At 48.6% G+C, this 27,756-nt stretch overlaps 1 protein-coding gene across 1 annotated transcript; it reads left to right on the forward strand.

Moving 5' to 3' along the window:
• Positions 1 to 13,295: 13,295 nt before the first annotated feature.
• On the forward strand, positions 13,296 to 21,085 carry COMMD7 (COMM domain containing 7). The gene is made up of 9 exons (XM_075900824.1): positions 13,296 to 13,416; positions 15,194 to 15,247; positions 15,349 to 15,451; positions 18,104 to 18,160; positions 18,240 to 18,277; positions 18,852 to 18,942; positions 19,101 to 19,150; positions 19,624 to 19,672; positions 20,874 to 21,085. The coding sequence occupies exons 1-9, from the start codon at positions 13,384 to 13,386 to the stop codon at positions 20,948 to 20,950; spliced, it is 552 nt and encodes a 183-aa protein (XP_075756939.1). The 5' UTR covers positions 13,296 to 13,383; the 3' UTR covers positions 20,951 to 21,085.
• Positions 21,086 to 27,756: the final 6,671 nt, after the last annotated feature.

Consider the following 27,756-nt stretch of genomic DNA (forward strand, 5'->3'; position numbering starts at 1 on the left):
ACTGCTCAGCTAGGCTGTGTCCAGACTCAGGGGTTTTTTCGGGAAAAGTAGCCTTTTTCCGAAAAAACTTCACCTGCATCTAGACTGCAGCCACGTTCTTTCGAAATTAAATCGAAAGAACGCGGCTTTTCTTTCGACGGCGGTAAACCTCATTTCATGAGGAAGAACGCCTTCTTTCGAAAGTGCTTCTTTCGAAAGAAGGCGTTCTTGAATGTAAATAGGGCTTCTTCGAAAGAGAGCATCCAGACTCACTGGGTGCTTTCTTTCGAAAAAGCGGCTTGCTCTTTCGAAAGTTCCGCGTGCAGTCTAGACGCTCTCTTTCGAAAGAGGCTTGCAGTCTAGACATAGCCCTAGTCTTCTCTTCTGAGCTGTGGGCCCCAGGGCCCTTGGCGAACAGGAATTCGTTCTTACGACTCTGGCGAGTGTCGCCGTCCCCACGGCACAGATGAATAAACTGGGTTCAAAAAAGACCTAGATAAATTCAGGGAGGGTAGGTCCAACAATGGTGGCCACCACGGCCCCCCCAGCTTTTGGGGGCCCTCGCAGCGGCCACCTCAATCATCGGATGGATGGGCTGGTCCCCCATGTTGACCATGGTAGCCTGCGGAAAGGGATGCAATGCAGGGGAGGGGAGAGCAGGGGTAGGAAGGGGCAGGCTTGGGGAAAGAGTGGAATGGGGGCGGGGCCTGTTGAAAGGGTTTTGCCCTGTGCCCCACACCAGGATCACTGGTGGGGCAGAGCTGCCGTAGCCCCCACACCTCCCTAGGCATGGCCCTGGCTGCCAGGATGAGCGGGGGTGGTGTCCTCATCCTCTGATTGTCAGAAGCAGAGAATGGGCAACAGGGGGTGCATCACGTGGTGATTCCCTGTTCTGTTCATTCCCTCTTGGGGCATCTAGCATCGGCCACTGTCGGCAGCCAGGACAAGAGATTTGCCCAAAGTAGCTCAGCAAGTTAGTGACAGAGCTGGAAGCAGAACCCAGGAGCCTTTCCGCCACTGCCCTCAACGCTGCGAAAACTGGGCTAAACGTTATGTACGTGTGCGGTGCCATATTCCTAACAATTGGCTTCTGCAAAAGGTTGTGATCTTGCATGGGATGACGGGATCCAGGGATTAGCCTGGAGGAGGAGCTGAAATCCCAAGGAGCAAAAACCTTGTTGGCATAAGTTTCCTGGTGTGAGCTCCCCGAAAAGTTGTTTCCAATTTCTCTATGGACAGGAAAGGGCTTCCTAGATTCACAGATTGCAGGGCCAGAAGGGACCATTGTAATCATCAGGGTCTGACCTTCTATGTTAGACAGGCCAGAGAACTTCCCCAAAACAATTTTTAGAGCAGATCTCTCAGAAGAATGTGTCTAGCGGCTAGGGCGTGCTTCCTGGCCAGGAGACAAATGAGCACGCTCTGCTCAAGCAACTGCCCTAAAAAGAGTAACGCTGTGCTAGCTGCCCACGTACAGGCCCGTGGAGCCAGGCAGGCTTGCACTGGGGTGGCTGCAATGTTCGCACTGCAATGTTTTGAGCCTTAGCTTGAACAGAGCTAGTACCTGTCTGCCACATGCACTGGGAGACGTGAGACACGCTTCCAGCTGCAGTGTAGTACTCTTAGGGGCACATGTATTCGCCAAGATCTACCCCAAACTGCATGGGTGGTCTGATCCTTGAGGCTGGATGTCAGGATATTAGAGTTTTATTCCTGACTCGCTGACAGAAGCACTCTGTGATTCTCAGCAAATCATGTCATAATTAATACCTCTGTGCCTCAATTTTCCCATCCAGAAAATGGGAATAATATTTCCCTACTTTACAGAGGTGTTGCGAGGCTATATTCATGAATGTTTGGTTACCATCAAAGGGCAAAGCATTGTGTATGGCATTTACACGTTGCACAAATGGAATAAGGATTTTTCACAGGATAATGGGTTCCAGCTGCCACTCAGAGGCTGAGACTTTTCAATTTAAAGCAAACAGATGATGAATTGAAGATGAGAAATTTATTTTCAAACAGGAGATGCTTATCCTGTAACTCATTTTGAAGCAAATCATTTTTTTATGCTTCCTTGTTTCCTTTTTTCCTGCTATTTCCTCTTGCTGTTTGCTCTTCAGTATTTATGGTTACATGTTATAAGGGGCTTATCTACAGCACAACAAATGCTATTGATATCTGCTACCCTGATGAGTCAATCAGTGACAAATTCTGCATGAGAATGGTTCAGGACATGCACTTGGCCCCACATTTGGTGCCTGACTACAGGAACTTTCTTTAAACCTGGGAGCCTGAATTTCCATGGAGTTTGAGAGATGCAAGAAATGCAGTAATGCTGGGAGACTTAAAAGAATCTTTTACATTGAAAGAAAACCAAGTGATACTATCTCCTTTCATTCATATAGTACCACACACTACAACCCCGCCTGCTCCAATCTCTCCTCCTTCGTAAAAAGCTCTATTCTATTTATTGCATTATTTGGCCAACTTATAGTCTCTCCTCCTTGACTATCTTTCTTCAAAGAGTGGGAGCAAAACCAAAAAATGATTTGAATGCTATTTTATGAAATGCTAGTACAGCACCGTGGCCTTCTGTAATACACCTCAGTTCAAAGGAACCAATATCCTATAAGGTCCGATTGCTGAATTTCCTGCTGATTGGTAAAACAGGATGTTACGAACATGTGCTTTGATTTGTACTCTTCTTGAATATTCAGTTTTCCAGGGATTCCATTTGTTGCATGAGAAATACTGGAACACTGCTAACCTTCCAAACCTCTCCATCCCTCCTTTACCCGTCCACCTTCACATTACCGATTTATTCATTAACTCTCTGGAAGCATTCCCCAGGGAAGGAGAAGGATGCAAGCACAACAGTGGTTAAGCGCTATATTGTGAAATTTGTCACAAGATCCAGTGGTCTACAGAAAGCTATCTTGCTATTATTTCATGGCTGTTCCTATAGGGCACAATCCTTGGTGTAATTTTGCTTGCATTTTGTTGGGTTTGGAGAATTATAGCTTTAAACATTAATACCCAATTGGTTACAACTTAGCCTCTTTCATTTTACAGATAAAATATGGTTAAAGAGTTTCATATATTTAGGACTCGATCCTGCCAACACTGCCATCATCAAAGTAACTTTTCTCACATCAGACTCACTGAGTTCAGGCAATATAAGAAATAATTGTTTTACACTAACAGATACAGAACAAAATAATAATCCAGGGTGGGTTCTTCTAGGCAGACCATCCGTAAACATCCCCTTTCACATGGGTGCTTTGCAGCTTAACTCCCTGCTTTATAAAACCATTCGAGATCCCTTCACAGTGAAAAGCCCAATAAAAATTTTCCATGTTCTCATTTGCAATTGAAAGTGACGGTCATAAAGCAGAAGCACTGCAGTCTGCAGCAGTTTCACTTTTCACAAAGGTGATACATACATACCAGCCATTCAGGCAGCCAGTGTCAGAGAAAATGGGGCTGATATCAGGTTAACAATGAAACAGATTTGGGAAGTACAAGTTCCCTGCTCTTAGAAAGTTGCAAGGGAGTAGCTGGGGGCCCCCATCAGGTATTTAAGCACATGATGAGTTCCATTGTCTGCAAGGGGAATAGTCCCCATCATGGAGTTAAACACATGCTAAAGTGCTTTGCTGCGAAAGGACCTCAATTTGGCTGGAAAACTAACAAACATAAGAACATAAGAATGGCCATACTGGGTCAGACCAAAAGGCCATCTAGCCCAGTAGCCTGTCTGCCGACAGTCGCCAGCACCAAGTGCCCCGGAGGGAGTGGACCAAAGACAATGATCAAGCGATTTGTCTCATGACATCCATCTCCAGCCTCTGACAAGAGGCCAGGGACACCATTCGTACCCCCTAGCTAATAGCCTTTTATGGACCTAACCTCCAGGAAATTATCTAGCTTCTCTTTAAACTCTGTTATAGTCCTAGCCTTCACAGCCTCCTCTGGCAAGGAGTTCCACAGGTTGACTATGCGCTGTGTGAAGAAGAACTTTCACTTACTACTTTTAAACCTGCTACCCATTAATTTCATTTGGTGTCCTCTAGTCCTTATATTACAGGAACTAATGAATAACTTTTCTTTATTCATCCTCTCCATTCCACTCATGATTTTATAGACCTCTATCATATCCCCCCTCAGTCTCCTCTTTTCCAAACTGAAAAGTCCCACTCGCTTTAGCCTCTCTTCATATGGGACCCGTTTCAAACCCCTAATCATTTTAGTTGCCCTCTTCTGAACCCTTTCCAAGGCCAAAATATCTTTTTTGAGGTGAGGAGACCACATCTGTACACAGTACTCAAAATGTGGGCGTACCATAGTTTTATACAGGGGCAGTAAGATATTCTGTGTCTTATTTTCTATCCCTTTCTTAATAATTCCTAACATTCTATTTGCCTTTTGGACCACCGCTGCACACTGTTTGTAATCAGCACACTTGTTTTATAATCAAACTATTTGATTATAAAAGTGTCACCTTCTTAAGCTCATTCCAGCTGCCTTCTCTGCACTTCATCCCAATGGCACTGGAGTCAAGGTGAGTTTTGAATTGATTTTAGTGGGAATTGGATTAGACTACGTGGCTGAAATTTGGCCTTACTAAGGTCATTGGGAGTTTTGCCATTGACTTCAAAGGGGCCAGGATGGTGTCTGTCAGCCCCAGCCAATGCTAAAGTGACATCCGTCTAACTAAGTCACTCCAGGGTGTGTGTATCCTGAGTGACACAGTTACACTGAACTAAGGGCAATGTCAAAGGGAGCGCTTCTCCTGCCAACAGCGCTACCGGCCCCGCCTCCTGTGGAGGTGAAACAAACCAACAGGAGAAATCTCAGAGCATCACCAGAAGTGCTGAAGTGACGCAGCTGAATTGGAACAACTGCACTGCTGAAAGTTTGTAGCGCAGACCTGCTCAGAATCATGTCTCTCAGCTTGGTTTCGCAGAACCTTTTCACATGGCAGAGTCAAAGTAGCTATGAGAGAATAAATTGGATTCTCTTCTGGCTCACACAACATCAGCAATACTACCTGCTAAATGGTGACTGCAGAACCCTTATTACCAGTGGAAATGGAAAAGGCAGAAAGAACATGGCTGAACTTTCAGCTGCCAAGCGGAGTCTGCAGGAAAACAAATCACTTATAAACTGTGATGTCTCAAAAAATCTATTTATTTTTAATTCTAAATGCAGAAAAAAAACCCACAATAAAATGCAGCTGTCAGTCAGGCATCAAGGTGTTTTAAACAGAATATCTGCAATTATCTCCAATTATGTCTCTGTCTTAAGCCACGAAGCTGCAAATAATTACACGTGTTCCACTTTACATAGGATTACTCATGTGCATAAAAGTTAAACCGGTGCAGAAATATTTCCAGGATTGAGTGAGGCCTTAAAGAGAGAAACAAATGAAGAAAAAAGTAAACACAAGAAGTGACGGTATATGGGTAAAGTTCAATCTTCGGGGACTCTGGCAAGTCCTTTAGGTTAAGACTTAGTTTTTGTAACAGGAAAAAAAAAAGCATTCCCACACTCTAGCTTTCACCACAATGGCTCCTCCATGCTATTGCAGAAACAACTGAGAGCAGATTTGTAACCAGCGGTACTTTAAAGCAAGTAAGTTGGGGTGGATGACCCTAGAGGGAATAATCATGGAACCTCACCATGCCTCTCTCCCCAGAGTCAGTAATGAGTCTGGGGAAATTATAGCCACTAGATAACAGGACAAAAGGACTGAAGGACGAGAGTAGTAAATGAGAGCTAGTCTGTAATAGAAAGGCTTGGGTGCAGCTGCGCCACTGGAGATGCTCTACGCCAGGGGTGAGCAAAAGGGCCTTCTGGCCCACCAGGAGGGTTGATCCGACCCATGGAGGCCCTACTGCTCCCCCGCCTCCAAGCCAATTGGGGCCTTGGGGGCAGGGGAAGCGTGCACAGTTTCCTCTGCCTCGCCCCCTCCCTGCGAGGAGCGCACAGCAGAAGTGCCGCACACTCCTGGCAGGGCAGGAGGAGGCATCGTGTGTTCCCTCACCCACGGCCCTGATTGGCCTGCGGGTGGGGGAGCATGGGAAGTCTCTTCCCACTGCCAAGGGCATGGGTGCTTAGTGGAAAGGGGGGGGCAAAGGGGCTCCCCCACCCCCAGACCAATCATGGTCTGTGGGTGGGGAAGCATCCTGGCCCCATCCCTTTCTTTTGAGGCCCCACTCCTTCCAGTGCAGCCCGGGGGCACTTCAAAAATTTTTGAAGTGGTCCCCGGCAAAAAATTATTGCCCACCCTGCTCTAGGCCGACAGAAGAAAGCGCTCAGGTCAGTGTAACTTCAGTGGGAGCATTTTCTCCCATAAGCCTCCTGCTGTGAGGATGCCACCAAACTCCAGCTATGTAGTCCACTTTAAGCTGAGCTGCTGCATCTAGTATAAACCTGGCCTAAGTGTGTACAAGACCGGAGTAGTTTCCACCCACAGCAAAGGACACTGGGTGCTCAGGCTCCTGGCACACAGGTGATATTACAGACATATTGCAATCCCGGAGTTTGCACAAAGTGTGAAGATTCTACTCTCCAACTGGCTAAACAGCAGTTGGGAAGAAAAGGACCCCGGGATTACGGTAGATGAGAAGATGAATATGAACCAAGAAGGCTAACGGCATATTGAGCTGCATTAGTAGGCATGTTGCCTGCAGATTGAGGGAAGTGATTTTCCCCTCTATTCAGCATTAGTGAGACCACATCTGGAGTACTGCGTCCAGTTGTGGACACACACACACACACCCCCGCCACTACAGAAAGAATGTGGACAAATTGGAGAGAGTCCAGCAGAGAGCTATGGAAATGATTAGGGGGCTCGGGCACATTACTTGTGAGGAGAGACTGAGGGAACTAGATTTATTTAGTCTGGAGAAGAGAAGAGTGAGGGGGGATTTGATAGCAGCCTGCAACTACCAGGGGTGAAGTTCTAAAGAGGAAAAAGCCAGGTTATTCTCAGTGGTGACAGATGGCAGAACGAGGAGCAATGGTCTCCAGTTGCAGCAGGGAAGTCCAGGTTGAATATTAGGAAAAACTGCTTTACTAGGAGGGTGGTGTTTGCCTAGGGAGGCGATAGAGTCTCCATCCTTACAGGTTTTTAAGGCCAGGCTTGACAAAGCCCTGGCTGGGGTGATTTAGTTGGGATTGGTCCTGATTTGAGTGGGAGGTTGGACTGGATGACTTCCTGAGGTCTCTTCCAAACCTAGTCTTCTAGTCTATGATTCCATTTGTGTTTGTGGTGTGCTTGCTGCTTGACTGAAATCTAACGTGTGGTCTGGTTTGTTTGCAGGACCTGTGGTGACTATTTGTGCTGGATATGGATGTAAAATCCCATTAAATCAGTTAACTGGTTAAATGTTACTTTTAACTGGTTAACCACTTAAACAGCCCCCAGCCCATGGAGTGGTGGGCCCAGGCAGATTGGAGCAGCCCCGCACTGCGTCAGGCAGCGAGCTGGTCCAGCACAGCCATTGGGTAAGCAGTAACCAGTACCGGGTTAACTGGAAACATCCCTAGTGCCGAGCCTAGTGACATGCTAGGCAAGGCTGAGAGCTTCTTCAGGCTTTGATCCCTAAGCCTTATAGCACTCCTAAACCCTTAACCCGGGGGTGGGGGTACTCAGGAAGATGAGGGCTTTAAAAAGCCCACTCCTGAGGAGCTAGCAAACAGGAGTGGCTAACAGCAGGGGCGTTTTTTGAGAGATTTGGGGAGAGGAAGGGGCTAGATACACTTCACATTCTTTAAACTTGAAGCCAAAAAACCCTCCTGATATAAATAAAACAACAAGAAATGAACGAGCTTCTGGAGTATAAAGAGAATGCAGGCAGAAGTCCAACAACAGAGTGGGGGCTGTCCATTATATTGCACCCAGTGTAGCATGTATGATTACCTGTCCTAGTGGCAGATGGCATATGTGCGCATTCAATGCAAGGAGCTCGTGGCCCTCAGAGACCATGTCTGGGCTTTGGAGACCAGCATGGCTGAACTGGAAGAGCTAAGGGTGACAAGACAGGTATGTAGATGAGACTTCCCAGGACACTGTAGAACGGTCCCACACTCGGTTTTACAGCCTCTGTGCTGCTGCGGAGGATGAAAATCTCAGAGAGGAGAACATCCAACTGCAAGAGAGGAAATGATTCCATGGTGGGGACCCTCCCTCCAGATGATGTTGTGGTATCCTCTCACTCTGAGGATACCCCTCCAGGGGCGGGAACTCCAGTTATTAGGAAGAGACAGGTGTTAGCAATGGGGGATTCGGTCATTAAAAACATAGCAGTATTTGCAGGGACTGAGAGAACCACATGGTGACTTGCCTAGCTGGTGCAAAGGTGGTGGATTCTCAAGACATCTGGGAAGGAACCAGTGGGTACACGTAGATACCAATGACATAGGGAAGGGTAGCAGAGAGGCCCGAGAGGCCAATTTAGGCTGTAAGGTAAAAGACTGAAGTCCAGGACCTCCATGGTAGCATGTTCTCTGAGATACTTCCAATTCCACATGCAGGGCCAGATATACAGGCAGAACTGCAGAATCTTAATGCATGGATGAGATGATGGTGTATGGAGGAGGGGGTTCAGATTTGCCAGGAAGCGGGGAAACTTTTGGGGAGGGGGAAGCTTATATAGGAAGGATGGAACCCAAACCAAAATGGAACCAGATTGCTAGAACTTACAATTTAAAAGGTTGTAGAGCAGTTTAAAAACTAAGAGCTGGGAGAAAGCTGACATGTGTGGAAGACCACATAGTTCAGAGACATGCTTAAGGGAGGATCTATTAATGGAGATTCTCTATTTCCTAGTAAGGAGGAGAGGATGGAAAATGATAAGATAAAAGCAGGATCTGATCAGAAAAAAATCACATGAAAAAGAGTCCCATTCAATTATATCTTATAATGGCAAACAGCTAAAAAGTGACAAGTTTTTAAAGTGCTTCTAGACAGAAATCTAAATAATAAAATGGGCGAACTAGAGAGCCATATATTAAACGAGGCTATTGATATACACGGTGTACTGCATCTTCGGGGCCTGACCGGTCCTGAACCAGGAAATCTGTCATACGAGGGGAGGTCCTGCTGCCACCAGCTGTGGGGCTCTGCTCTCGCAGCAACAGTGGTGGTGGTGGGGGGGGTGCTTGGGAGAAGAGGCAGAGTGGTTATGAAGCCCCAAGGCCAAGGGCCAGGAATGCAGCCCCACGGGAGCACACCGAGCCCCACGGCAGCCAACGTGTACTTCCAGCCCTCAGTTCTGGCTGCCACCACCCTGCCTCTTCCTCCAAGCATTCCCTGTCCCTGCTCCTCCCCCCATACCTCCCTGAGGTTGAGCTATTTGCCCCACCCTGGGAGGACAGAGGAGGAATTGCTGAGTCCGGGAGCTGGCTTTTCCCCTTGAGTGCTCCAGTCTGAGAGCAGGGTGCTGGAACACAAATGGTGCCGAACTATGGAAGACCAGATCATAGAGGTCGAACCTGTAGAAGGCATCACAGAAACTTGGTGTAATGAGGATAATCAGTGGGATTCAGTAATACCAGAGTACAAAATATAGCAGAAGGACAAAGCAAGTTGTGCTGGCGGTGGAGTGGCATTGCATGTGAAAGAGCATAGAATCAAATGAAGTAAAAAATCTTAAATGAACCAAACTGTATCACAGAACCTCTACAGATGGTAATTCCACCTTCCAATAAGAACATCTGCAGTAATGATATATTGCCAACCACCTGACCAGGATGGTAATAGTGACTGTAAAATGCTAAGGGAGATTAAAGAGGCTATAGAAATGCAAAATTCAGTAATAGCAGGGGATTTCAGCTATCCCCATATGGATTGAGTATAAGTCACCTCAGGACAGAATGCACAGATAATGTTTCTTAACACCTTAAATGACTGCTTCTTGGAGCCGCTGGTTCTGGAACCCACAAGAGGAGAAGCAATTCTTGATTTAGTCCTAAATGGAGCACAGGATCTGGTCTCAGAGGTGAATGTAGCTGGACCGCTTGGTAATAGTGACCATAATATACTTAAATTTAATATTCCTCTGGCAGGAAAAACTCCACAGCAGCCCAACATGGAAGCATCTAATTTCAGAAAGGGGAATTTCACAAAAAGAGGTTAGTTAAACAGAAATTAAAAAGTAAAGTGCCAAAAAATGAAATCTCTGCAAGCCGAATGGAGACTTTTTAAAGACTCCGTAATAAAGGCTCAAATTAAATGTATACTCCAAATTAAAAAACATAAAAAGAGAACTAAAAAAGTGCCACCATGGCTAAACGACAAAATAAAAGAAGCAGTGAAAGAGAAAAAGGCATCATTTAAAAAGTGGAAGTTAAATCATAAAGGGAAAAATAGAAAGGAGCATAAAGTCTGGCAGGTAAAGTGTAAAATATATAATGAGGAAAGCCAAAAAAGAATGTGAAGAATAGCTACCCAGAGACTCAAAAAAGTAACAGCAAAAAAATTGTAAGTACGTCAGAAGCAGGAAGCCTGCTAAACAACCAATGGGGCTACTGGACAATTGAGATGCTAAAGGAGCACTCAAGGACAATTTGGCCATTACAAAGAAACTAAATGAATTCTTTGCATCAGTTTTCACAAGTGAGGCCTTGAGGGAGATTCCCAAACCAGAGCCATTTTTTTTAGGTGACAGATATGAGGAACTGTTCTAGATTGAGGGTCTAAATTATATGACTGAAGAAAAAGATCTTGAATAGTTTGTGGATAGTTCTCTGAAAACATCCACTTGATGGGCAGCAGCAGTCAAAAAAGCAAACAGAATGTTGGGAATCATTAAGAAAGGGAGAGAAAATAAGACAGAAAATATCATATTGCCTCTATATAAATCCATTGTATGTTCACATCTTGAATACAGCATGGAGATATTGTCATACCGTCTCAAAAAAGATATATTGAAACTGAAAAAGATTCAGAGAAGGGCAACACAATGTTTAGGCATACAGAACAGCTTCTGTATAAGCAGAGATTCATAAAATGGGGACTTTTCAACGTGGAAAAAGAGATGGCTAAGGGGAGACTGAGGTCTAAAAGTTCATGACTGGTGTAGAGAAAGTAGATAAGGAACTGCTTGCTATTTGTTCCTTCTCATAACACAAAAACTAGGGACCACCTAATGAAATCAATAGGCAGCAGGTTTAAAACAAACAAAACAAAGTATTTTTTCACACAGTGCACAGTCAACATGTAGAACTCCCTGCCAGATGATGCTGTGAAGGCTGGCCAAGACTATAACAGGGTTAAAAAACACCTAGATAAATTCATGGAGAATAAGTCCAAGAATGACTATTAGCCAGGATGGGCAGGGATGGCATCCCTAGCGTCTGTTTCCCATGGATGGGAATGGGTGACAGGGAGGGATCACTTCATGATTACTTGTTGTGTTCATTCCCACTAGGGCACCTGGCAATAGCCGCTGTCAAAAGACAGGATACTGGGCTTTGGTGGGACACAGAATGGCCGTTCTTATGCTATTTATGCACCGACAGTCAAATGTTTGCAGATGTTACTGTGCATTTGGAGAGAACAGAAGTAGGCTATTTTGTGCTCGGGTACCAGAGGTATGTGTCAGGGGGCAATTTTGGGGGGCCCAGGTGAGTAGGAGGCAGATTAACCCAGGTGCCAGTTAAATTGGAGGACAAAGTATTAGTTGCCCAGATATCAAACGTGTTGGAAGGGAAAGTATTGGGTGCTCTGTTGAGTGACAGAGCAGAGTGTTGGGTGCAAAATGTGGGAAAGGGAAGAGTGATAGTTTGCAGGGGAGCAGGATGGTATTGGGTGCCCAGGTGAGTGGAGAGGGCAGATGCTAGGTGCTCAGGTGATTAGAGGGGACAAGGAAACCAGGTGAATGGGAGGGAAAGAGGGCTGGGTCCCCAACTAAGGGATCCCCAACTAAGGGATCAGGGCATTGGGTGCCCAGATGGGTGAGAGGCCTGGATAGTGGGTGTTTAGGTGAAGGGAGAGCAAGGCACTGGATGCCCTGGGGGATACTAGTGCTGGGCTTGCCAACCCTCCAGGATTGTCCTGGAGTCCCCAGGAATTAAATATTAATTTTTAAATATTATGTCATGTGATGAAACCTCCTGGAATGCCTCCAACTAAAACTGGCAACACTACGAGCTGTCTGGGGCAGGGCAGGGCAGGGCAGGGCAAGGGATGCCCAGATGGGTGGTGAGCAGAGTAGTGGGTGCCAAGGTGTATAGTGGGCAGGGCATGGAGTGCCCAGATAGGTACCGGGCAGAGCACGAGGTTCTCAGAAGAGGCTTGCGGGGAACCCAGGTGGGGAGGCAGGGTGTGTGATGCCTAGATTAGGGGGCACAGGGTGCCCAAGTGGGGAGAGGCAGGATTCCAGGGGGGCAAAACAGCGCAGGTAGGTGAGGAGGACACGATGTTCCCAAGTGAGAGGGGCAGGCGGGTGGGAGCAGGGCACTGGGCGTCCAGGTGAGGGGGCAGGAGGCAGGGTGCCCAGATTGAAGGGGTGTGGCATGGGGGCAGGTGAGGGGGGAAGGGCCCAGGTGAGAGGCATGGTGCGGGGGGGGGGGGAGAGGGGAGGAGGGGCTGGTGAGGGGAAAGGGCCCAGGAGACAGGCGTGGGGGGGGGCAGGTGAGGAGGGAAAAGCCCAGGTGAGAGGCAGGCGACGGGGGGGGGGGGGGGGGTGCAGGTGAGGGAGAAGGGCCCAATAGGAGGAGGAGGCGGGGGCGGAGCTAACGCTGAGGCGGGCCGGTCACGCGACAGAAGGGGGCGTGGCTAACGCTGAGGCGGGCCGGGCGCGGGGCGTGGCTAACGCTGAGGCGGGGCGGAAGGGGCGTGGCTAATGCTGAGGCGGGCCGGGCGCGGGGCGGGGTTAACGCTGAGGCGGGCCGGCGCGGGCGGAAGGGGGCGTGGCTAACGCTGAGGCGGGCCGGGCGCGGGGCGTGGCTAACGCTGAGGCGGGGCGGAAGGGGCGTGGCTAATGCTGAGGCGGGCCGGGCGCGGGGCGGGGTTAACGCTGAGGCGGGCCGGCGCGGGCGGAAGGGGGCGTGGCTAACGCTGAGGCGGGCCGGGCGCGGGGCGGGGTTAACGCTGAGGCGGGCCGGCGCGGGGCGGAAGGGGGCGTGGCTAACGCTGACCTGGGCCGGGGGCGGGGAGGAAGGGGGCGGGGTTAACGCTGAGGCGGGCAGGGCGCGGGGCGGGGTTAACCCTGAGGCGGGCCGGCGCGGACGGAAGGGGGCGTGGCTAACGCTGACCTGGGCCGGGGGCGGGGAGGAAGGGGGCGGGGTTAACGCTGAGGCGGGCCGGGCGCGGGGCGGGGTTAACGCTGAGGCGGGCCGGCGCGGGCGGAAGGGGGCGGGGCTAACGCCGGCCGGGCGGGAGGCGGCGCGATGCTGCAGAACCTGAACCAGCTGCGCGCCGAGGTGCGGGGCCGGCTCGGGCGGGGCGGGGCGCGAGCGATCCGAGGGGGACGCCCCGCGAGGCCGCGGCCTCCGCCCCGAATGTGCCCGCGCGGGCCCGGCCCGGGCTCCCCCCCCCCCCCCCCCGGCGCGCGCCTCTGCCCTGGGATCCGCGCGGGGACAGGCCGGGCCTGCATTTGTGGCCCAGCGGGGGGCGGGGCTTCTAGTGCTCCGCCCACCCCTCCCGACTGGCCTGTGGGGGGGCAGTGAAGTCTTGCCCCCCACCCCCGCCCTGCCAGGGGCGCCCAGAGGGACCCGCCCACTGTTTTGACCCCCCCCCCGCACCCTGTGCCCCCGGCGGCGGGAGGAGACGTCGCGTGCTCCCTCAGCCAATGGGGAGGGGCCCCCCTTGCAGTCTTTGCCCCCCCGCCCTGCTTGGTGGTGTGGGGGGGCAGCAGGACTTGGGGAATATTCTCTGCTCCCAGGCAGGCCAGTGGGACCCAGGGGCTGTGGTCCTACAGCAGCTGCATGGGACACGGTTTCCCCTTGGTTGGGGAGGTGCCCTGGGAAGGGCTTTGGGCTTGCTTCCCCCATCCCCAGGTCTCGATGGGCCTGGGGGCAGGGGAGTGGCAGGGTGGCTGTGGTCCAGATCAATTGGCTTGCGGCCCACAGATGCTCTCTTGCCCACCTCTGGCTCACAGCATGCTTACATAATGGAGAGGTTATGAATGTTAGCTACTGCAGCAGCAGTCTATACTCTGTAAGGTCGGGGAAACACTAGCATAGGTGCCTGTCCCTTCTCTCATTGTGTTTCTGTTTGCTAAACGGGATGGGTAGCTTATGACATGATTAGGGTTGGAAGAGGCCTTGGGAGTCATCGAGTCCACCCCACCGCCCAAAGCAGGACCAACCCCAACTCAATCATCCCAGCCAGGGCTTTGTCAAGCTGGGACTTGAATCATTTAGGAATGGAGATTCCATCCCCTCCCTAGGGAACCCATCCCAGTGCTTCACCACCCTCCTAGTGAAATAGTTTTTCCTAATATCCAACCTAGACCTCCCCCATTGCAACTTGAGACCATTGCTCCTAGTTCTATCATTGGGGGAGGAATAGCTCGGTGGTTTGAGCATTGGCCTGCTAAACTCAGCTTTGTGAGCTCAATCCTTGAGGGGGCCATTTAGGGATCTGGGGCAAATCTATCAGGGATGGTACTTGGTCCTGCCATAAAGGTAGGGAACTGGACTCGATGACCTCTCAAGGTCCCTTCCAGCTCTATGAGATAGGTATATCTTGAGATATATATATATATAATCTGCTGCTACTGAGAACAGCCTCTCTTCATCCTCTTTGGAATCCCCCTTCAGGTAGTTGAAGGCTGCTATCAGATCCCCCCCCTCATTCTTCTGCAGACTAAACAAGCCCAAATCCCTCAGCCTCTCCTCATAAACCATGTGCTCCAGCTCCCTAATCTCCGCTCAGCACCATGCAAAGTACTTTGCAATGACAGTTACTAGCTGTGCAAACATTCTTGAAGACTGAGTATTCTAAAACATCAGAGAGTGAAGTGTCTTTTCCGCCTTGTCATTGGAGGGAGGTGGCCAAGGAAGTGAAGTGATGTGAGGTAAACTGTATAGTGGTGAAATTAAATCAGGCCTGTAGAAGGGCACTTAATTAGAGAAGAATGTTAACACAACAGAGGATGTCTCTCTCTTAAGGGCTCTGGAGAGAACTTGGAAGAGGCAAGTGAGAAATGTAGCCTTCCAGTCCCTGGCTTAGTGACACTATCTTATTTTTTCACAGCAATTCTCAGCACTGACCGATGTAGTCTTCCGCTTTTTAACGGAGCCCAAGGAGGTAAGGCCTCAGCAGCACAATATGGAGAGAGGGTTGACTGCAACGGTCAGATGAGAAGTGCACAGAGGTAAGGCTTTGTTTCTGTTCTTCACTGTCTGCAGGTAGAAAGGTTTCTGACTCAGCTCTCTGAATTTGCCACCATGAATGAAATCAGCCTGGGTCCTCTGAAAAATATTGTCAAAAGTATCCTCGTGATACCTAATGGTGAGTAACCTGGAAATGGGATGTGTGCAAGAGAGACAGAGAATGTTTTTACTCCCCTATGCCTGAAAGGACAACTAAACTGCTGTGTTTGTGGCTGCACGCACCATTGATTTCACCATGCCAATCAGTTTGTAGGACAGAGCTTTTGATTGCTAAGTAAGCTGTAATTAAGAATTAAAAATGGAATTTTCAAACATTTAAAAAATCCCTCTCTCTGTTGAAGTATCCCTGTTCAGTTCTTTGGGCTATTGCGGGGAGGGAGGGCAATAATATTTGATGGGGGGGCCATTCCAAGAATTTGGAAAGTGGTCGAGGGCCGCACCCTTCCTTAATATTAATGGAGGTGGTTCGGGGTCAGAGATGAAGGTTGGGTGCAGAAGGGAGCTTGGGATAACAGAGCGAGTTTGAGTGAAGGAGGTAGTTGTGACTTGGGGCACTGGACTGGGGTGCCGGGGGTTGGATTGTGACCTAAGGAAGTGAATTGGGGTACAGGAGAGGGTGCAGGGGTTTGGGTTGTGAGCTAGGGCAGGAGGGGACTGTGATCTGGGGCAGGGGACTGGGGTGCTGGATTTGGGAGGGGATATGGATACAGGAGAGGGACAGAGGATTTGGGTATGTGGAGTGGAGGGGCTGAGGGTTGGGGAAGGGTGGGGCTGGGGTGCCAGAAGTAGGCTCTGCCAGGAGACTTACCAGCCAGCGGCTGTTCCTGAATCAACCTCCCTGCCCTCCCCGCCCCTGCACATGCTACAGCCATGTGTTCTGGAGTCCCTTGTGCTTTGTGGTTGCCTGTTATTAAAACAGGCAGCTTCCATTGGCCAGTTTCTGGCCAGAAACTGGCCAATAGGATTGCTCTGGGGGCAGGAGCAGCTGCTAGCGTTTCCCCCCCTTCCCTCTGGACTCTCAGTTTTTAAAGAAAAAGTGCCCCACAGCTGTGGGGTGAGGCAAGCAGGGAGTCTGCCTGGGCTCCCCGCAGCATGCATGGGCTGGATCCAGAGGCTTGGAGGGCCAGATCTGGCCCTTGGGCCATATTTTGTCCAGGCCTGGGCTATTGTCTCTCTCAAGTCATGTCTGTATACATATTCCACTAGCCGCTGCCATCCCTGCGGTGCTACTTTGTACTTCCCAGCAGGCGGATGAGCTCCATCAAACAGAGAGGACTGAGCGATTCTAAAGTGCCTTAAGGTGACTTCTATCCTTGCAGCCTCCTTTTAGAGAAACACTTAGCTATCGGGCAGCTCGCCAAAACAGGTGCATGTTAATCATATGTAGTGGAGCCAGAAAAGACCAACCAAGTCATTGAGTCTGACCACTTTATTTTACAGAATTACTCCCTACAGCAATCCTGCTACCATCATAGCCAGCTTACTCTCAGCAATTTGTCGTGGCTGTCCTTCAGCCTCCTCCCTGGGATCTTTATACTGTTGATCCATTATTCCAGGAGTGGGAAACGTAAGGCCTGGGGGCCGGATGTGGCCCCCGGCTTGCCTGAATCCAGCTCCCAAGGTTCAGGGCTTCCAGCATTGGGGAGCCCGCACTGGCATTCCAGCCTCCTGGCACCCCTACGAAGGGGAGCACACGAAACCTACTCGCCTGGGCACCCTTAGACTCTGGTATGAGGGGAATGTTGGGCAAGTTTTTCTCCTTCTCAGTCGGGGGCCATGTCATTGAGGGTTTAGGATGTTTCTTTTTGCTTCTCACTTTTGTGTGGCCCCTGACTGCTTTCTCTTTGGGTTAATGGCCCCCAACCCCAAAAAAGTTCCCCGCCCCCGCATTATTCTTATAATCTGTCAGGCTTAGATTTTTCTGTAGTTCCCATCACATTAAGTGCAAATTTTCTTCTTACATTTTGCTTGCCCTACATTTTCTTTTTTTGTAACTTCAGGCCATTTTTCCTTGTCCTGCTATCAGAAGAAGCAGTGAAAAAATTCCTTCCTCCTTTTATACAGCTACCTTGAAGATTTTGACAGTCAGAAACCCTAATTTCTCCTTCCTAAAGCTTTTCAGTTCTAGACAATATTCATGAAGCTCCCTTGGTTGCTATTTATGTGTCTTAGCCTCAGATCCTTGTATCATTTTTGTCAGAGCTGAGATACCATGAGCGATACCTGCCATCTGCTCTGATAACTTCACTGAGTGTTTATGTACAATATGGATACAAAGCAGTGTGGGGCAGGGAGTCTGTCAAAATTTACCAGACTCCTTCTCTTGGCTTCAGAGAACATGGCCCTTGTAAACTTCAATGTGCAGCATGCTCCCCAAGAATAAAGCAGGCAGGCACAGCAGGAAAAAATGTTATAGGCACATGTTCCCACCCGCCATCCAAAACACAGCAGGTAGGTCAAATTAGTAGCTTGCCAGCCTTTAACAAGCAAAAGCTTCTATAGGGGAAAAAGCAGTAACTTCGAAATGAAGCTGCTGCTGCCATTACCATGGAGACCAACAATGTAGCCTCCTCTATCCGACTGACTGGCATTGGGTTCTACAAAGATACAGTAGGAGACAACAGTATTTCCTACTATGTTGCTGTACAGCACAATTTGGGGAACAAAAGAATCCTATTAAAACATTTCTTCCCCTGTGTGTGTTGAGCGTAACACACTGTAATATTACATTTCAGAGAAGTGATCTCCTCCTTTGCACTGTTTATTCTAGGGGCCCTGAAGAAGAATCTGTCATCTGAACAAGTCAGAGCTGATTTCATCGCTTTGGGTAGGTTGTTTGATTTTACTAAATATATTAAATATTAATTGGTTCTTAGTTTGTTAATCATTTGTGGTTTCTCCTACAGGACTCAGTGAAGAGAAAGCCAGTTATTTTGCAGAGCAGGTATTAATAGAATTCCTTTACTTCTTAACTTAAAAATAAATCTCAATTGGGAGGGAGTGGTTTAATGATCTCGTTGGCCACGTATTCAAAGGTGTCAAGAAGTCAGGTTCTTATTTCATATCTAGTTCAAAATCATAAGCTGAAGATGCCATGACAACTGGTATGAAACATTTTGTTTATGCGAGACTTCTGATTTGGCATGGCATATGCAATGTAGCATATAACCACCTTAGGCAGTTTTATTGACTGTGGCAATTAAGTGTGGCTTTGGTTCTGTTTCTGCCTTTGCTCGCACTGAACCTTAGTGTTCTGCAGATAAACAAACACCAGGATTTTAACATGTTAAATTGGACCCATGGCAACATTTTCAAAAATGCCTCAAAGGGTTTTTTAAATTATATCTGGTCTATTTCATTCATCAGCATTTCCATTTTTGATTGATGCTGCATGTATATCTGCTCTATGCTTTTGCTGGGGGTCTGCCCAGTCTCTCTTTGATGCTGGAGCTACAGGTAATATGCTAAGAAGTATTTTTGCATCAGCTGGTTAGGTGTCCATTTTTTCCCCCTCACAGTGGAAGCTGAATTCTCCCACTCTGACACGCCTGGCTGTTGGACAGACGCTGATGATTAACCAGCTTATAGATATGGAGTGGAAATTTGGAGGTAATGTGTGTGTGACATGAGTAGGCTGCAGTATCCCTATAATGACAAAGCTAAAATCCAGTAGTTCTTAGCAGTAGATGTTCTTGAAATAATTTCACTTGACTAAGCTACTTTAGCTCTCAGGCAACTTATCTGCCATCTCTTTCTCCATCTCTCAGTGACTGCGGGGAGCAGTGAACTGGAGAAAGTGGGAAGTATCTTCTTACAGGTAGGTCTCCCAAAATGAGAGGTATGGGAACTTATTGTAGCTCATCACTTGGTAAAGGACAAGGTAAAGGGATGAACCTGCTGGTGCCGACTCCTGTGGCAGCTGAGGGCACCCAATAGTGTGGCATTGGGAGTTGGCTCTGCTTCTGAGTTCTTGAAGACATGAGCTAAAATGGGGCCCTGCTGCTGCTTTTTCTGACTGCTTCAATTCTCTCCGGAGACTTGTGGCCAGCTGTGGGTGTGATCCGTAATACAGGCACTTGCAGTCTAGGATAGGTCTTGATAGTGTGTGGGAGAGGTTGGGTTGATTTACTTGCATTAAAGATAAGATCATCTCTGTGGAGGAGCTACTCCTGTAGTAGCTTTTCCTGGAAGACCAGTTGAAGAAGTGGTTGCTTCCCAGTAGCCTGGGCTGTCTAAAAGTGAAATGTGATGCGAGGATGTTTCTATTCAATGTCTCTGGTTTCTTCCCAGCTGAAATTGATGGTTAAAAAAGGAGGCCAAGTGGAGCATGTGTATGTAGGTGAGTTAACTAACTTTAGAGGGGAGCTCTAGAGAAGCAACACTTCATGAAGGGAGTGCAAATGTTTTTCATGAGGCCTTTGAAATGCATTTGGGAAGCTAAGTATTTCTAGAAAAGTCACATGTATTCATTGGGTCTCAATGAACTTTGGAAGCAGACCCAGCTCTGCAGTGGTACTGACTAGATGCGCACAACTATTGCAGCCTCGGCCCATCCCCGTTGGTAGGAAATCCTTTAGACCCTGTGGAGGGTCATCTGATCTATGCATATCAAACTGAATACTATCAAGCTGACCCCTTTAGAAGCAGTCACCATTAGAGAGAGAACAGCATACTACAGGAAGAGAGCAAACCCAATATCTGTCATGAAAATCTTTGCCTGGAATCCCTCTACACCAGTGGTGGGAAAGGGCCCTCCATGAACCAGATCCACCAAGCTAGTAGATCCAGCCCACAGCCGCCCTGCCACTCCTCCACCCCCCAGGCCAATCAGGATGTGGGGTCAGGGGAGTGCATGAAGTCTCCACGCCCCCAGCCACCAAAAGAGCACACGGCGGCTAGAGAGAACAGCCAGCAGTTATCTCTAGCTTCTGCACCTGTCAGGGAGGGGGAGCTTTGCGTGCTTCCTGCCCCCACGCCAATCAGGGCCTGGGGACAGGAAGCATGCAAAGTTTCTCGTGTCCTATCCCCGCCCTGCCAGGGACACACAGTACCTAGAGAGAAGTGCTGGCTTAAAACAGCCAGCATGTCTCCTTAGCTGCTGTGCGCTATTGCAGTGGTGAGAATTCATGCGCTCCCCTACCCCCAGACCCAGGGTCTCCTTCCACTGGGAGCCTAGAGGGAACCTCCAGCTGTTTTAAAACAGCTGGCAATTCTCTCTAGGGGGCGGGGGAGGGACGAGGAAGACTTCCAAGTGTTCCCCCACCCCAGGCCAATCTGTGGAGGGGGGGGGGAGAAGAGCACAAAAACTGGTCCCGCCCCTTCCGGGGCAGCCTGGGGCCACTTCAGAAATTTTTGAAGTGGCCCCCTTTTAAAAACTATTGCCCATCACTGCTCTACACTGAACAGATATTGCATAGAAAAGCATGTTAAGATTTAGAATCCCTAATACAGTCCTGCCCAGGTGTGGATGAAAATTGCTTCTTGATATGGATATGAAGAGCTTTGTGTTAAAAAGGGGATTTTTCCCTCATTTTTCTCAGAGTTAACATTGCCGCAGTTCTACAGTTTTCTGCATGAGATGGAACGAATCAAAACCAGTCTGGAATATTTCAGCTGAAACCCCACGGGACTGCATTTATCCCACAGTGGGACAATTTCTTCTTGTGGGCCAGCACGTGTCTAATCTGAACTCTGATCATCTGTAACATATTAGATGAAGATTGCACAAGTTAATAAACAACATTGTCACGTAGTTCTGATCCCAGAACGGAACCAGTCTTTACACTTGTTCTATTTTGGTCCTTCAAAGTCTAAAACGTTCACAATGTTTAGTAGCAACAACCACGAGAGCACTTGTATTGCTTTTCTATAGTAACCCTAATAATCAGAAACTATTGTCAGAGCTATATAGATACATATTTATAGTGGTATGCAGGCTAGGAATCCATGTTCATGTCCTGCTCCCTTTTGTTTTGGGCTTGGATAAAAAGACTAGAACAAACTTGTGAGTGAAGAGCTTAAAAAAATCCTAACTAGATGAATTAGTTACGTGCTTCACATCAAAGCTCGTGCTTGTGTTTATAGAATCATAGAACTGGAAGGAACCTCAAGAGGTCATCGAGTCCAGTCCCCTGCCCTCACAGCAGGACTAAGCACTGTCTAGACCATCCCTGATAGATGTCTGTCTTACCTGCTCTTAAATATCTTCAGTGACCCCTAGGCAATTTATTCCTGTGTTTAAGCACCCTGACAGGTAGGAAGTTTTTCCTAATGTCCAGCCTAAACTTCCCTTGTTGCAATTTGCTTCTTGTCCTATCATCAGAGGCCAAGGAGAACAATTTTCCACCCTCCTCCCTGTGATATCCTTTTAGATATCTGAAAACGGCAATCATGTCCCCTCTCAGTGTTCTCTTTTCCAAACAAAACAAACCCAGTTCCTTTAGCCTTCCCTCGTAGCTCATGTTTTTTAGACCTTTAATCATTTTTGTTGCTCTTTTCTGGACCTTCTCCAATTTCTCCACATCTTTCTTGAAATGAGGTGCCCAGAACTGGACACAATACTCCATTTGAGGCCTAATCAATGCAGAGCAGACTGGAAGAATGACTTCTCGTGTCTTGCTCACAACACTCCTGTTAAAAGCAGCACAGAATCATGTTTGGTTTTTTTGCAACAGTGTCGCGCTGTTGACTCATATTTAGCTTGTGGTCCACTATGACCCCTAGATCCTTTTCTGCAGTATCCTTCCTAGACAGTCACTTCCCATTGTTCCTTCCTAAGTGGAGCACTTTGCATTTGTCTTTATTGAACTTCATCTTATTTTGCTCAGACCCTTTCTCCAGATTGTCCAGATCATTTTGAATTTTGACCCCGTACCAAACTTAATAAGCATACTCTCTATGCCATCATCTAAATAGTTTAGAACCGGATTGATAATGTACTTGCTCCTTGTTATGGAAATGATTATTAAATGGTACAGATCAGAGAACACTTATCTTCTTTTAAAATAAAAATCACTCTGCTAATTAGACAACTCCCCTTTTCTGAACAAACATACAATTCTAATGATGAGCTCCTAAGAAATCTAGAAGTTTCCTGCTTCCTAGTAAAGAGGTGTCTATGGTTAAAGAACTACCATTGTCTTTGTCAGTCTTGTTAGTTTAATGGAAGGGGGAATGCTTCATTTGGAAATACTGAGTCACCTCTATGGCCAAGCAGAGGGTGGTACTACCTACCACTACCTTCACTTAGGCCTATTTTGGGGGTAACTAGATTTCCTTCTTCAGGGTTGTCATTTAGCACCTTTTCTGACCCTGAGTACACTTTAAGCACAGCTGTTGCAAAGATTTCTCTTTCCAGCACTAAGCATTCCTGAAGAAGTGAGGTCTTCGTGTACAGCTCCAGCCACAACACATGTGATAGGAAGAACCAATACACTGTGATGTGTGGGGACTTTAGCTAGCATGCAGCCAATATCTAAAATAATTTGGGGCCAAACAAGAAGAATCTCCTTCCTGGCCAGATTCAGTGAATGACCAAACATGAAACCTTCCTTTCTGAAGTCACTTCTCTTCCCACCCCATAAACACACAGGCTACGTCTACACTGGCACCCTTTTCCGGAAATGCTTAAAACGGAACAGTTTTCCGTTATAAGTATTTCCGGAAAAAGCGCATCTACATTGGCAGGATGCTTTTCCGGAAAAGCACTTTTTCCGGAAAAGCGCCCGTGGCCAATGTAGATGCGCTTTTCGGAAAAAAGCCCCGATCGTCATTTTCGCAATGGGGGCTTTTTTGCGGAAGAGACTACTGTGCTGTCTACACTGGCCCTTTTCCGGAACAGTTTTTCCAAAAAAGGACTTTTGCTCGAACGGGCGCAGCATAGTTTTTCCGGAAAAACACTGACAATTTTACAGTAGATCATCATTGCTTTTCCGGAAAAGCAAGTGGCCAGTGTAGACAGCTGGCAAGTTATTCCGGAAAAGCACCTGCTTTTCCGGAATAAGTGGCCCAGTGTAGACACAGCCACACAGTAAAATTATAAAACCCTGAACTGATCGCCGTCTGAGTGCCAATAGTACATGCTCATTTTAATCTGATACAAAAAAGTCTGTGTATCAGAGGGGTAACTGTGTTAGTCTGAATCTGCAAAAGTGGCGAGGAGTCCTGTGGCACCTTATAGACTAACCGAAATGTAGGTGCATAAGCTTTCGTGGGCAAAGTCCCACTTCGTCAGATGCATGTAGTGGAAATTTCCAGAGAGAGGTATAAATATGCAGGCCAGAATCAGGCTAGAGATGATGAGGTGGATCCAATCAGGGAGGATGAGGCCCACTTCTGGTATCTGATCTGGAGGTGTGAATCTTCAATCTCCCTGGACACACAATTGCAGATCTAAAGGGAAGCCATCCTGCAGCAAAAAAACTTCAACGACCAGACTTCAAAGAGAAACTGCTGAGCTATAGTTCATCTTCAAGTTTGGGGGGAGGGATAGCTCAGTGGTTTGAGCATTGGCCTGCTAAACCCAGGGTTGTGAGTTCAGTCCTTGTGGAGGCCATTTGGGGCAAAAAATTGTCAGGGATGGTACTTGGTCCTGCTGTGAAGGCAGGGGACTGGACTCAACTCAGTGACTCAAAGTCCCTTCCAGTTCTAGGAGATAAGTAATCTCCATTAATTTAAAATTTGACACAATCAGCTCAGGATTAAACAAAGACTGTGAATGGCTTGCTAACTAAAAAAGCAGCTTCTCCTCTCTTGGCATTCACACCTCCAGATCAGCTACTAGAAGTGGGCCTCATGCTCCCTGATTGGATCCACCTCGTCATCTCTAGCCTGATTCTGGCCCGCATATTTATACCTGCCTCTGGAAATTTCCACTACATGCATCTGATGAAGTGGGTCTTTGCCCACGAAAGCTTCTGCTCCAACACTTCGGTTAGTCTATAAGGTACCACAGGACTCCTTGCCGCTTTTGAAAAAGTCTGTTACACCTTTTGTAACTAGGGCCGAGTGACACATGAGAACCCCATCTTGTGTTTGGAGAGAGTAAGATGGGGGAATCATACTTGAAATGTCCCAGGTTGACTCCTGGATAATATTTGTGTGTTCTCCATCACAATAGACATGTGACTCCGTTCATAAGGTCTTCCTGCTTTGTCACATGATGACTGAAAACTGGAAATGAAACCCTTTGAAATAAAATCAGTCCAATTACATATGCCTTTTCCATTTTTTTTTTACTCCACCCTGTCTCATATAGAAAAGCCAGAGGGTCGTTGTATCAAGAAGAGGGGCTTTTTCTGCCTTACATCTTCTGCTTTTTGTTCCTATTGTTTCTCCCAGCCCTGTCCCTAGGATGTCACTCTTACATGGGAGTTGTGGGGAGGTGTGGGAGATGATAATGCCCTGAGAGGTGCCAGGATCAGCTGCAGATTCAGAACAATTTAACTTGCTCTCCCATTAAGTTTTCCTGGCCTGGAGAGCACCAAGGTCTCATCTTCCAGCCAAGGGCTCCCTGCTGTGCAGCTTGACAATCCCGGAGGGTGTGTCTGAGAGGCAGCATTCGAGCGGTGCTACAGCATCCACAATGCCTTGAATGTGAAATGACCTTCATGTGCTACCAAAGGTCTGGCTAGCTCTGTAATACCCCCTTTCATCGTGCCTGCTTCTTGCACATGACTGACCCGGCAGTGCCTCTTTGGAAATAAACTCTGGTAGTTGGCCTGAAAGGAGCCGGGGATGCTGGGACTCAAAGTGTTTCTGTGGCACGAAGGAACATCAAGTGAGGTAGATTAAAATGGAGCTGGAGCGCTCCACATTGGATTTTCAAGGCTGGGAGGAGACCCTGCCTCCAGTGAACACCACACGAAATCTAATGAGACAACTGTCGTTGCTGCACAGCACGTCTCGTCCCCTTCATCTCCACAGCCCCTCGCAGGTCTTGGTCCAAGCGTGACGGGGAAGCGGGCTTTGGATGCACTGCCTCTGGTCCCGCACTTGTTCCTGAGAGCTTCTTCCGTGGTGTCCGCATAGCAGGGGGAAGGCATGCTGGAGGCCAACACAGAACCGGGGAGGCAAACAGAGTTTTGAGAAACAGGCAGCACTTTCCACATTTCTCGCGGCAGCAGCCTTGCTGGGGGGTTGGCGAGTGGAGTGCTGCTGTGTCCTGGCCCGTGTGTCAGTTTTATGAATGATTTCCTGACAGGTACAAAGGCTGACTCAGCTGGCCTCCTGTTGTGTTCAATGCGGGACCGGCTTTTCCGGCTGCCAGTCAAGCCCAGTGAGCCGAGAGCTAATCTCTACAGGACAGCAGGCTGAGGGGGAAATAAGGGCCTCTTACAGCTTGGGGTGAAAGCTAACTGTATTTCTTTAGTGGTTTTGGTTCCCTGATGGTTTTCTCAGCCCATTTCCTTAGGGAGCAGCAGCAGCTCTCACCCCCTCCCATCACTTTGTTTTTCAGAGCTCTACGATGTACAGCTATGAAAAGTGGCAATTTCACAGTTCCAAACAGACAAGGGACACGTGGGTAGATCTTGCTTCCTTTTCAGCAACAAGAAACCAAAACAGGCGGTTTTCCTTAACCCCCTCCGGCAGGAGTAGCAAGATGGGGCAATCCTGGGTATTTACACTTCATGGCTGGGCTGCTCCCTCCTTCCCCCTAGGGCAGGCATGTCTGGAAGCAGTGAAGGGACCAGCGCCAACTCGTATCTTCTAATACCGGACCTTGGAGTCGTTCTGCTCCAATCCAGGCCACAGTTACAGTAGTGAGCCCGGTTCAGTTTTCTGATTTACCCCTCTCAGAACATGCGAATGTGAGACAGGCTGCAGTTCCCACCTAGGGATGTGAACAAGTGGTTAATTGGGTTACTGTATAACCACTGAAAAATCTCAGTGGTCACATGCTGGGGGTGGCTCCCAGCCTTGCTCCCAGGGAGTTGGCTGCCGCCCTGCGCTGTGGGCTCTTACGCAGAGCCAGCAAAGGAGGGAGCCTGTGTGTAACCATTAACGGTAACCAATAAAGCCAAGCTTATCGGTTAACCGTTTACAGGCGACCCCCGACTTATGACTGCCCGACTTACAACCCCCGTATTTACAACCATTTTTTTCATGCAAGATAGCACCTAAAACCCCCAGCTTGCATCCGCAGCTTGCATTTATGACGGCGTACGATGCAGACTCCACGCTTTATCCCAAAACACAGGAAACGCACAAGTCAGTCAGACACGCCAGTCTGCAGCAGCTGCTCAAACTGCGTGCGTCTCCGCCGCATCGGTCTTCACTTTTTCGTTATTTTTGTGCATATTTGAATGATTTAGTTTAGTTTTCCTCCATTTCTGTCATCAATGTTGGTTTTTTTAGGATATGAAATGGGTTTCCAGGAACGGAACCGCCATTTATAACATTGCGCCTACAGGAAATAAGGGTTTGACTTACGACGGTTCTCTGGGAGCCAATTAGGTCATAAGTGCCAGGGTCGCCTGTAAGCGGTTCTACTATTCCTTCCCTAGTCTCCCTTCTGCAGAGGGCCAGCACTTGACCAACGTTCCACTGAAGCAGCGAGCGCTTAGACATCGTGCGGGCTCTTTGCACGGGAGACAGTTTCGCTTAGGACAGGGTGATTGACTTCTTGTGAGATGCTACGTGCAGCTTCGCCAAATCCTTTGAAGTGTCCTCTAAAATCGATTCCATCTGTGGGAGCCAGGCCCTAATTGCTCTGCTGTGTTGCTGATGATACATTTGTTCATTTGAATCCTCTGTAGCTGAGCAGTAGGGAGGTGGGGCCGTGTAGCCCAAACAGCTGTTGACTTTCAGGTGTTGACTAGACTCACTTGTGATTATTAACATTTCCAGCAGCTGATAACATGGCCAGGCAGGAGGTTTTGGCACATGGTGTCTTTGCTTTGTCCCGTAGTGCTGTGTCATTGAGCTCATAAGGAAGAGGGGAAGCAGCTAAGCAGGGCCGGCCCTAGCCATTCCGGCGCCCCGGGCAGGGAGTATAATTGTGCTGCGGTGCGTGGGGGAGGGCGCATGCGTAGCCACGCGCCCGCGCCGGTGCGTACAAGAGAGAGGGCGCACGCATGGCCCCGCCCCCAAGCACACCTTACTGCTGCCACCGGGCGCCCCCCGTAAGTTGGCGCCCCAGGCAGCTGCCTGGCTAGCCCACCCCTTAATCCAGCCCTGCAGCTAAGCTCCCATTGCTTGGCATGCACAAACAGGCACCATCTCCGTGCCTGCGCCGGAGTGGTCAGAGCGCAGGCCGAAGAGGAAGGAATGGGGGGTGTTCTGTTCCCGCTCTGTCACTGCCAGGCCAGGTGGCCTGGTGCAGATCACGTGGGGCTGGATAGTGGCGTGCGCTGCTCCCATTCAAGATCATGGAGAATCCGTCCCCCCCACCGTTTTCGTTGGGAGCAGCTGGATACCAAACCT

The sequence above is a fragment of the Pelodiscus sinensis genome, chromosome 18 (genome assembly GCF_049634645.1).
Source record: "Pelodiscus sinensis isolate JC-2024 chromosome 18, ASM4963464v1, whole genome shotgun sequence".
NCBI classification, from domain to species: Eukaryota; Metazoa; Chordata; order Testudines; family Trionychidae; genus Pelodiscus; species Pelodiscus sinensis.

What these genes read in the sequence shown, in the direction of transcription:
- COMMD7 (XM_075900824.1), top strand. Translation starts at nt 13,384, where the DNA reads ATGCTGCAGAACCTGAACCAGCTGCGCGCCGAG. An exon ending in TTTTAACGGAGCCCAAGGAG is followed by an intron (nt 15,248 to 15,348) that starts GTAAGGCCTCAG and finishes CACTGTCTGCAG; the next exon opens with GTAGAAAGGTTTCTGACTCA. An exon ending in TGGGAAGTATCTTCTTACAG is followed by an intron (nt 19,151 to 19,623) that starts GTAGGTCTCCCA and finishes GTTTCTTCCCAG; the next exon opens with CTGAAATTGATGGTTAAAAA.